The sequence below is a fragment of the Saccoglossus kowalevskii genome, chromosome 13 (assembly GCF_978046115.1).
Source record: "Saccoglossus kowalevskii chromosome 13, keSacKowa6.1, whole genome shotgun sequence".
NCBI lineage: Eukaryota > Metazoa > Hemichordata > Enteropneusta > Harrimaniidae > Saccoglossus > Saccoglossus kowalevskii.
In genome coordinates, this window is record NC_140653.1 from 16,186,022 (window position 1) to 16,198,563 (window position 12,542).

The following is a 12,542-nucleotide window of genomic DNA, read 5'->3' on the forward strand; positions in this document are numbered from 1 at the left end:
CATTTACTAATCCAGTGTTGTTGGGAACCAGAATTGTAATTGAATATTACAGAGTATAACATGGTGGGAGTGTGTACAAATCTTCTGCTATCGGAGGAGTCGCTGTTTTGGTGTGGCTTGTTAGCTTGTGTATATATCTGGTAGCGTCGCTTATGTGTGGGCTTGGAATACGAACACAACGTTCAGCGCCATCAATGAGTTTTGTTTGACAAACCTCATTGGCAGTGCTGAGCATCACTTACATAAAATGTAAATTGCAATTGACCTCACTGTGATAACGCATCGGTTGTGGAATATTGAAAAATGGACCGAAGTATGCGCACTGCGTACGCAAAATGCTAATAACCTTTAACGAGGTTATGACGTAGACATATCTCATGAATATTATTTTGAAAGTGAAATTATTAATAAAAAGCATTTATTATGAAATGACGACCACTCTGTCTATTTTGGTGATTTGAAGACTGTACACGCTTTCTATCATACAAAACTCGTCACAATTGTTTCTGGTTGTTACACTGTAGTCCGCATGAGCATAGGCAAGCCTAAATAGGTTTTGATTGTATACAGCGCCACCAGTGGCTGTTCCCGGCTCCATGCGTCTAGAAGTTACAACCATGTTTTGATTTTGCATATAAGATAATACATAAGCATATAGACCCAGAAAAACACAGCTAAAAACTCTTGAATTGTCAGTCTGATGATAAATAACATTGAATAACCACATTTTCTAAAAACCAATGTGCACGCTGTGCATGCTGGGAAAATTGTACACATTTGTACATTCCAATCAAATCTCTTTAATGATTTGTACTAAATTGCCACCATTCATTTTTTCTGAGATCATGGGATGATTTATTGCTCCAATAAACTGTAGAATGTAAATATTGCCAATGGATATCTTCTCGTTTTTATTTTTCTGGAAATTTACCTTAATTTTGGAGCCAACAAACAAAATTTGAGTCAATTTTTAGTTTCTACTCAAATAATTTGGCTATTTTTGTCCCAATCTTCTGAAAGAAAGTGCAGACTATAAACAGACTATTTTGTGAATTTGTGATGAAAAGAGGGAACAGGTTTTGAAAAGGTTAATTCTCATTCAAACAGACATAAATAGTTAGTGATATGCATATTCATTCAAAAGTTTAATTAGTTTGAATCGCTGCAGTCGTCGCACCATGGACATCCTGTTCCATATGGGACCCGTAGCAACATGTATATACATTGTTTGTTTACACGAAATGTGCTGCGCAACAACAGTAGAGCTTTGAGTACCACAGATGTCAGACAGTTTGAATATTGTGTAAAATAAACAATGTATCAAATACAAAACTGGAAACAATCTAAACAAATTATGATTGTCTAGACGGATATAAACAATTGACATTGTCATTAAAAATGGTGAAATTTTATTCTTGATTTCAGTTAACTTACAATAGAGTGTTCATTAAAATAGAGTGTTCATTGGTTGTTCAGGATTATTTCTAGGTTGAGTTTTTGTTCTCCTAATATACAAACAGACGCATATCTAAATTCAACATGGTCTCACGCTAAATACCAGAGCATCAAAAGATGTTCGGTATTATCCTCGCTTTGATCAACATCTCTTTGTGTTGTTCAAAACCTTGCCTGTCATTGTGGTAGTAGTAGTTGCCATGGTAACACTAGATGTTTTCTCAGATTGTTTTCATGATAACTCATTTCTATGTAAAATGTCACGCTTCTCATGCGTAGGTGATTACTGAGTACATGAACCCTATAAACACCTTTATTTGTCTAACCTATAGTTTTTCAAAACTATATTAGTCCCAGTTCTGATGCAGTCAGAAAACAAGGATTTCTAGACTGACCTCAATGTACAAGTCCATCAGTGTGTCTGTCAGTTTGTTAAGACTTGTATCAAAAATGCCCTACATGTATGCCTCGGCCAATCACATTCAAACTACACACACCTATGCCTCAGCCAATCACATTCAAACTTTACACACCTACATATATGCCTCAGCCAATCACATTTAAACTTCACACACCTATATGTATGCCTCGGCCAATTACATTCAAACTTTACACACCTACATGTATGCCTCGGCCAATTACATTCAAACTACACACACCTATGCCTCAGCCAATCACATTCAAACTACACACACCTATGCCTCAGCCAATCACATTCGAACTTTACACACCTACATGTATACCTCAGCCAATCACATTCAAACTACACACACCTACATGTATGCCTCGGCCAATCACTTCCAAACTTTACACACCTACATGTATGCCTCAGCCAATCACATTCAAACTTTACACACCTACATGTATACCTCAGCCAATCACATTCAAACTACACACACCTACATGTATGCCTCGGCCAATTACATTCAAACTTTACACACCTACATGTATGCCTCAGCCAATCACATTCAAACTTTACATACCTACATGTATGCCTCAGCCAATTACATTCAAACTTTACATACCTACATGTATGCCTCAGCCAATCACATTCAAACTACACACACCTATGCCTCAGCCAATCACATTCAAACTTTACACACCTACATGTATGCCTCAGCCAATTACATCCAAACTTTACACACCTACATGTATGCCTCGGCCAATTACATTCAAACTTTACATACCTACATGTATGCCTCAGCCAATCACATTCAAACTACACACACCTATGCCTCAGCCAATCACATTCAAACTTTACACACCTACATGTATGCCTCAGCCAATTACATCCAAACTTTACACACCTACATGTATGCCTCGGCCAATTACATTCAAACTTTACATACCTACATGTATGCCTCAGCCAATCACATTCAAACTACACACACCTATGCCTCAGCCAATCACATTCAAACTTTACACACCTACATGTATACCTCGGCCAATTACATCCAAACTTTACACACCTACATGTATGCCTCGGCCAATTACATCCAAACTTTACACACCTACATGTATGCCTCGGCCAATTACATTCAAACTTTACACACCTACATGTATGCCTCGGCCAATCACATCCAAAGTTCACATGCCTACATGTATGCCTTGGCCAAAAATAATGGAGAAATTGATACAAGTTAATTTTTTTAAAGGTGACAAAAAATTGACTTATAATTAGAATTCAACTATATTACGAGAGGGATTAAACTTTTTAGTCCGCGTTCGGACGCAGTCCGAAAACAGGGACTTATGTTTTGCCCTGTGTGCGTCCGTCCGTCCGTCTGTCCGTCCGTCCGTGATCACCTGTATCTCGAACATGCATGGACCGATTAGGTTCAAACTTCACTCATACATCACACATTATATGGGACATATGCACATGCATTTTTTTCATGATCCGATTAACGATAGCCGAATAGCGGCCATTTTAAGGCCGAAAATGCATCAAAATCGCACATTTTCACCATTCCGGACCCGGATCTCAGTTATGCATGGACGGATTTTGTTCAAATTTGGTACATACATTAAACATAATAGGACCTTGATGCACATCATTTTTTTTTTGGGATCGGGTTCGAAATGGCCGACTGGCGGCCATTTTGTTTTAAAGAATTCAGTTCTGGATCCGTATCTGAGACATGCTTGGATTGATCGAGTTCAAACTTCACACACACAAGGTACATCATGTCACAAACATGTATGTGCATTTGTTTCATGATCTCATTAACGATAACCAAATGGCGGCCGCTTTAAGGCCGAAAATGCATTGAAATCGCACATTTTCACCATTCCGGACCCGGATCTCAGTTATGCATGGACGGATTTCATTCAAATTTGGTACATACATTAAACATAATAGGACCTTGATGCACGTCATTTTTTTTTTCGGATCAAGTTCGAAATAGCCGACTGGCGGCCATTTTGTTTTAAAGAATTCAGTTCTGGATCCGTATCCGAGACATGTCTGGATTGATCAAGTTCAAACTTCACACACACATGGTACATCATATCACAAATAGATATGTGCATTTGTTTCCTGATCTGCTTAACAATAGCGGAATGATTGCCATTTTAAGGCCGAAAATGCATCAAAATCACGTATTTTCACAATTCCAGAACCGGATCTCAGTCATGCATGGATGGATTTTGTTCAGATTTAGCACAATGTGTTGTACATATGCAGGTGCATTTCGGTCATGATCTGCTTTGAATGTATATGTCACTCAAATATGAACGGAACGGGGACGTGTCATTGACAATGACTTGTCCTTACAGGTTTGATATGATATTTTACAGTAGTATTTCAATTTTAGAATACTGTATCTACATGTGTATTTTTAAAAATGGTTACTGTGAAAAGCATAAAGCAGTAGCATAGTTTTAAAACATATTTATAACAATTTGTAAACACTAATCATCTGCTTTCATTCAAATTGGACCGCCCACTTATTTGTTTCTAGATTGATCAATTGGAATTCTACCAGTATTTATTGAAATTTATATTTATAAAAGATGTTATAACATCCCCAGCTTTATGTCATTCACTGTAGTTATCCCGAAAATTTTAAAAAGATCTTTTTAAACTTTATCCTTTTAGAGATTAAAAAAAGGCTTGATTCTCATTCCCGTATATGACTAGCAGCAATTCTCCTGCTGCATAATGGTTCTAAAACTCATCATTTTCCTGATTCTATCAAGGCATTTGTTGTTGCCATATATGGTCATTATCAGAGTGCCCTGAAGGTTTGTTTATTGTTGCCTGGAGATGAGATGAGACTGAAAGAATAGCGTTGGTACATTAGTTTGTTCATGTTGTTTTGAGAGGTGACAATGTTGCAGCTGATAAGTCAGTGAATGCATTTTTTGTGTTGAGTTTATCAGTGTCACTATGGTAACAGTGACCTCCAGATTTTCTTTTCGATGCACTTATCATAGTGTTGTCGTTTGAGTGGGAAAATCAGTCGGTACGTCTTTTAATATTCACTCAAAAAATGGATGCGTTGACATTTATCAACCTCCATCTCTGTTGTCAACTTTTAAAAGTAACCTTCCACCAAAGATTCAGATGTTTGTTCCTGTGTTGATCGATGTTTGACAATTGAATGCTGTGACCCTTACTATCTGTCACTAGTACATGTTCGCAATTTGATGAACTGTAGGACATTTCGCAAATGTCGTCATCACGTACTCTGTATGATCCAAGGTGCTTAAAAAATTAAAGCAGTTTGTAGTATTCTTATTTAAAACTGTTAGTTTGTTGTTGTTTAATACCTCCAAACATAGTTTGTTGTTGTGTAATACCTCCAAACATTCTTGAGAGACCAAAGCTTTTGCGAGAAAACCATGTTGCGTATATGTTCTCTATTTCTCTATCAGTTAAAAGCAATAAAGATTAGTTGTGAAAACTACTACTATAAAAGGAAAGAATGTTGCTAATGCGATAAAGCAAGTGTTACATATCATTTTCATTTCTTGATTGAAATGCATTATTAATATAGTTGCCAATCTTTTTGATTATTATACATCTGTCACTGTAAGGACATATAAAGTTACAGCGTGTCGTAATTTTGCGGTATTTTGTGGGGTATTTTCATCCTACCATATTAGGAAACGCAAATTCCAAATATGGAACAATTACGCACGTAAGCGTCCTCTGATAATAGAAAACAAACATGGCTGCCCCCAGGGTGTAATCTGATCCTACACAAAAAAGTTTGCTAAATTTATTCTAAACATTTTGGATTTCGGCAATCCCATGATGTATTCCTGGGAGAAAAAGATGTATAATAATAAGGTTATTACGAGGATACTGCAAAGTATGCACTCAGGCAGTACGTGTTGCTTCGACCTGCACTGCGCGTTGGGCGATACTCCCACTGTACTGTCTTCGTGCATACTTTGCAGTATCCTCGTAATAACCTTATTATACATGATTTTTGTAATATTCAATACAAAGAGTTAATGATCGATTAAATCTGCCTACGTAAATTTTAAATTATTCCACAACTATGCTGCCTAACAAAATATATATAGAATGATACCCATTGAGTGTTCACTGACAGTCTGAATGATATGATACACCACATTGTTTAAAAAAACTACAGCATCATTATCTTTCCAGAAAAGACAGGTTGAAGACAAAATTAGTGTCAATAAACGTCTGTTGTTGTCGTTGTCCACAGTGTTAACTTTCTGTGTTAATCATGTCATTTTGTCTGAATTAGTATTTTTGAAACCATTAAATATGCAATATGATTAAAAACTTTACTTCAAATTTGAAAATTGAGTGTGGAGCTGTGTCAGTTTTACTTGATATACCACAGCATATTAAGTTGTTCACTTGTTAGAATTGAATATAGTGCACCTGTAGCAACCTAGTTTCAGACAGTTGTGATGTCTTTTGTTTTGAAATATTGTTCTCTCGAAAGCCCCACGAATAATACATTTTCAAAACATTTGTATATTAAATGGTTGACATATTAACTAAATTTAATACAAGACCACAAATGCATGATGTTGTGCCTTACAAGTGGTGGCATATCTCAAAATATCGTTCCTGCTTTAAATGTCTTTTCATCTGTCACTTTCTTTTATTGTGACATTAACTTATTTTTGTTTAGTTGATAATCAGCTAAATAAAAGTTTACAGTGGTCATAGAATCTGTTCTCAAAATAGATAATGATGTAAGGATGTAATGTATATCGACCGCTACAAGCATGTTCTGCTGTCGTCTGAAAGAACAATATAAAGCAGATGTGTATTTCACAAAAAAAAAAAAAAAAATTATTCAAATTGTTTTTCATAATTTTGATGAATATGTGTAGCCAATGTGGAATAATGTTTGTTTGGTTCAAAATTAACAAAAATTGTGCAAAATATTACACACAAATTTTGGCGGGAAGTTGTAACATTCAAAATCTTCAGACTGTAAAAAATATTTTCTATGACCATCAGGTGTGTATAACTTATTTTGGGGGGAATTTCATATTTATTTTCATGTACACAAGAATATGATTTGTAAAACATGTTAGTTTAGTCTCTTACAAAATTGAATTGATTTTTTCGAAATGATGAACTACATAAAATGTATTGTGTACTTTTGATTATATTCATTATTAATTTTCAAGAATTTTTGATTTTTCAATCTGTACTCTTACAGTCAAAGTAGTCTCTGGTTTTTTTTTGAAATTTGTAGATATCCCATGAAAATCTGAAAATGGGAAGCAGTATTTATAATCGTTAATATAATTACCAGTGTGTATCATCACACCATACATAGTCAGTATCTCATTTGTTAAAAATATCAACGCTTACAGAGACTGGTGTCGGAAGTAATCACCTTTGATATGTTCTATAAGTATTACCTGGAATCTAGGTCACATGAAATATATTGAAAATCGTAATGTTAATGTTTCACGATCAATTTAAAAAAAAAGAAAATATCTATCAAATATTTTCTACCTTGGAGAATATTGATGTCTCCAAGGAAACTACGTCAATATTATAAGCTTGTATTGTACTGATGACATGGATTTCTGTGGTTGGGTTCGATTTGCTGTCGCATTCCAAGGCCAGAATTTGTTTTCCTATGGAAAATGGAAATATTGTGGAAATTACCAGATGAGGTGTGTCTGTGTTCAAACTAAATTATATTTTAATGACAAGTAAATGCAATTTTTGTTTTTTCCTCTAATCAAGATGTTCTTGTGAATGAACAAATATGGTATGTGGTCGCTAAGGGTGAGGCAATAGACATTTTCATGCAGATTGTGAAACTATTTGAATACAAATTGCACCTTTAAAAACCTTAAATGCTATTATAAAGCAGAAATGGATTGAATGTAACATGCATTAAGAGACAGACAGACAGACAGACAGGTGTTGTTACTATGAGTACAGGAGCTATGTCCATTAGTCGTTAACTTGGTTTTAAAAACCTCCTAGCAATCATACAGCTGTGTGAATGTCAGTTCAATTTCCATCATCTCTCCCCCTCCACGTGTTCTTTAAGGCAGTTTTCACCCAATTCTAATCTCTGTACTGTTGATGCTCTCCTGTGCAGTGCTGTAGTGTATGTGCAATGCATTGTGGGTAAGCACTTTCAACTGTATGTAATGGAAAACTAATTATCACACTGAGTAATTATCAATTTAACAAAACAACATGAGGGTTCATATCAACAATCACTTTTCCATCTAATATGTCACAGAGCAAAATTTTGAGATATGAAAAGATAATTTCACCATAGAAACTAATGTAGAAATGCCAATTTTTAGCATTTTTATTGACATTTCGATCTTTTGTTTCACCAAAAAAATGTCCAGTCACTTTAATTTAAAAAAAAAATATTTGTTTTTTTAATCCATAATAAAGACAGCATGAAAGAGATGACATATTATCTTCCATTCGACTTGAGTCTCTATAGACCCTGTTGCATTTACATACATTTGATGTCCAATGTACATTTAACACCGTTGGTGCTGTTTTATACCATTCATAATGGCTATTCGTGAAGGCTTTCACAGACGTTATGTTACTGTCATATACAACACAGGTTTATATCATACAAAAATGCTTGGGCAATTAATTTCCATGGTTACAATAAAACCACTGATTAACAAATGTAATCGTAAGTGTATCAGATCAGATCATTACAAGACTGTTCAAACATGCATTGAACATCCCAGGCTTTGTAAATAAAACTCACGATCACATAAGTGTACGGAATAACAAATAGCAAGTGAAGTAAATAAAAACTGCCTATGGATGATATACTAGCTATTATGTATTCTGTTGATGCGAATGGCATGCTATTACCATTGTAAGGAGGCCACAAGACTTCCCATTCTTGATGGATTTCTAACTGCTGTTGATCCTTTAAAATAAAATTTTCAACTTGCTTCCTGTAATTTTTTTTGATTTCTAGAAATTAACTTTGAATCAAGCGCATGTTTGTACGAGATTTATGTGAAGATAATGATCAACAATTGTTTGTAAAAAAACCGTGATAGTATTTAAATCTTGACTAATTTTTGTTATAATGAAAACAGGTTTATGATGTGTTGTTCTCGTGTTGAATATAACGTGCATTAAGTAGACAGACAGACAGACAGACAGGTAACATATCTATCATAGAACTATTTGAAATACAAGATGCAACACTACAAAGCTTCATCATCATTATACAGCTGAAAAGAAATGACTTGGATGATGTGCAACCCTCATTCATCATACATTTCAACGTTTCAACATTTTGATTATATGCCAGCAGCATAAGAATTTTACTTGGGATACTCTACTCAGTGACCTTCAACAAAGAATACATGCCTTCCTGTCTTCTGTTGTGTGAAAGATTAAAATCCAAATGACTAGATTCATTTTATCTGTCAAATCAGCGTTGCAGATTGTAGTATATTCTGAATTGAGATTTGTTATCTATCCTAGAATTGATAGAATATTGTCGTTGCCATGGCTACACAAAGTGAATAATAAAACATATTAATAAGATGTTGAAAATAATTTTTTGATTGGGATTTATTATTGCCACCTTTTCAAATTAAAAAAAAACAATGATGCATGCTTGATTATTAAACTTTTGGCTACCGTATTGTTATCATCACATTTATTCCAATTTATTTGATGATTTTGGACCAGATCAACATACCGGTAATTTGGCTATAGGTATCAATCAACATTTTTGAGAAAATCAAGAACAAAAATCATGGGGATTTGATTTCATGAAAGGTGAATTGAATTTTTGCACCCAAAATATTATCCTGTCTGAAATGAACATATATGCAATATTCAGGGTGTATAAAAAACAAAAAAATTAATTGAACCACTGCATTAAAACTGAACAACTGAAAGTCATTCTGATGTTAATTATAATGTCACGTTTCATATTATCCAGATTATGTTGGTTTTTGGTAAAGAAGATGCTCAGAGTGATGGATTCTGGTGGGCGGCTGATAAAGGTGGTTACAAATGTAACATTGTAAGGAATCCTACTGCTGCGTTGGAGTGTTTTTTAGAAAAACACCATGATGTTATTATAATAGATCGTAGACATTCCAAAAACTTTGATGCAGATGCACTGTGCAGGTGAGTACAATTGTAAATGCATGCTGAATATTATGTCAATATCTTGGGAATGGATGGGGGTCGATGTCGGTGGAGAAGGGTGCTTGTATTGGATCTATTGTTATGTTTTTTTCTTTGTGTGCTTCTAATAGTGTAAATACAGTATTTTACTTTCCAGATGTATGTTACTAAATTGCATTTCATTGGCCCTGAATATGTATAATAATTTGATATTAAACTCGGTAACGAAAAATCATGTTGCAATTCGGGTGTTACAGTGCTTTTGAGGTGAAAATGAAAGCTTAATACAAACAAACAAACCACTTCACACATGAACATTGTATCAACACGAACAATGCAGTGTGTCCTCTGCATATTTCAGTGTACTGTGATACAAATATTCACGTTGCATGGTTACAGCATTCTACGCTAAACGCACCAGTTTCCCGGTTTGTAAACCAAGTCAAAATTAACAGACTATATCACTATATATAACAGATTTATCACTTTACATATGGTGTTGGTATATCATAATAACAGTAAAGAAATTCCCATCATGCCATATTGGATTAAGTATGCTTGACTGTGGCTTATGCACTATCTTGCATATGGTGCATTATAGCTATATTCATATTTTTTTGCAGGTCAATACGAGCCACGCGACCCAGTGAGCACACAGTTATAGTAGGCGTTACAAAGAAATGGTCAGTGCATTTATATAATTGCATTTGTTGAATATTTGACATTGCATTCAATTCACTTGTTACTATATCATGGCTCCACTGTTATTGTATTTGATTCAGAGATAGAAACGCTTAGCAAGTGTTGATGTTTCACAATAAGTCAAATCGAACATACCGGTACTCTAACATCCTCTGTTCTTATGACTAATGTATGCCAGTGTAATGATCCAATCCCTAAAGCTTAATAAGTAAAATACACTGGGAAAGATGAAAATGTATTAACTTAATTTCTTTGTGCTATTGTGGTTTTGTAAACTGGATATATAAGGGAACATATTCCCAAAAGATTCAATAATATTTCTTAAAGTACACAATTATTAACGGCAAAAAAAAAAGAAGTAAATACTGTTCAGCAAGACGCAGTAAGTGATGTGTAATTCACTTGAAAACGATTACACTGTGGACAGGAAGTCATCTCCGAATAGATGAATTTTTAAAGACGTATCTGATTGCTAGTTTCCTACGCAGAGTTTCCATGTGTGATTGAAAATTTTTTTAAAGTGCAATTATAGTGTTTACCATTCTGTCTTGTATTTTGTATTTTAATATCTTATTGTTTCATCAATGACGTTACTCAATCAGTTATTGTACCGTGCGCAATAACGACAGCATCTTTTGTACAGATGTCACAATTACCTTGTTCTTAATACAAATGACTGACAACTTAAAGGTATATTAGACATTTGTCCTTGTCAGCGTCCTTGTCATAAACGTTTTTACCTTGCGTCAAATGATTATTTGGTTAAAACGCCAGTCATCGCTGTTGCAGCATTACAGTGGGCGTCCTCTAAGAGTGTTTACAGTTTCTTTCTCTGAAGTTCAACTTGTGCAGTTGCGTTGAAAGGCTGAAGATAACAATATGAAAAATTACTTTTGACAGATTCATGTAACGCTCATTTTTTTTTTTTTCTGATGTATATGTCCCTGTCTGTGTGTTGTCAATTCCACCATCAGTTTCCTTTTTTCATCACAATCTCACAAAATAGTCCAGTTTATAGTCCACACTTTTCTTCAGAAGATTGGGACAAAAATAGCCAAATGTTTTGAGTAAAAACTGATAATTGACTTGAATTTTGTCTGTTGGCTCATTTCCAGAAATATTTAAGAATACCTTTATAAGAAAAAAGTACAAAATAATGTCTGGTGTTGACAAGATTAACAAAGAAATTATAAATGCATTACGCTCACTTAAGTTACAGACTTCTTTCTTTGGCCAAAAATGGGTAATATTTTAATGATTCACTATACTACAAATGTGATTTTTGGTTGTATGTTCTTCTATTGGAGATGTGCTTCTAATAGAGCAAATATTTAGAAAAATATTAAAAAAAGTTGCAGGATATTATTAGTGAGAAAAATGTTGTTTACTAAACGGAAACTGATATCACATTTCATTCTTGACACCAACGCCCACTTCTTTTCACTACAGAAACTCATTAAATTTGTTAATAATGGAAAAAAGTTACCGATAGACTGATAATTGGATTTTTCAAGTGCCATTATTTTGTGTTTCACTGATGGTTCCATTCAATAAAAATCTTATGTCACGGCTCATTTTTGACTTCACGTAGGCACTTTCACTTTTTGGCACTATCATATTAAATTTTGTAATAAAAAAATAACTAGTTAACTGATAATTGGATTTTTTTAAAGTATTATTATTATTGTTTCCATTGGGTATTGCCAATTTAAAATAACACCTTCCTAATGTCATCTCTGGCTGCTAATGGACTATATTGTAAAATTCTCATTAAATCGAT

At 34.3% G+C, this 12,542-nt stretch overlaps 1 protein-coding gene across 2 annotated transcripts in view; it reads left to right on the forward strand.

Annotated features, from left to right (window-relative positions):
- The window catches only part of LOC100375120 (high affinity cAMP-specific and IBMX-insensitive 3',5'-cyclic phosphodiesterase 8B), a 75,120-nt gene that overhangs the window by 32,204 nt on the left and 30,374 nt on the right, over nt 1-12,542 (forward strand). For both annotated transcript variants that reach the window (XM_085506967.1, XM_085506968.1), the window contains exons 3-4: nt 9,870-10,060; nt 10,684-10,743. In XM_085506967.1, coding sequence (XP_085363093.1) covers nt 9,870-10,060; nt 10,684-10,743 — 251 coding nt within the window. The remainder of the gene's footprint in view (nt 1-9,869; nt 10,061-10,683; nt 10,744-12,542) is intronic.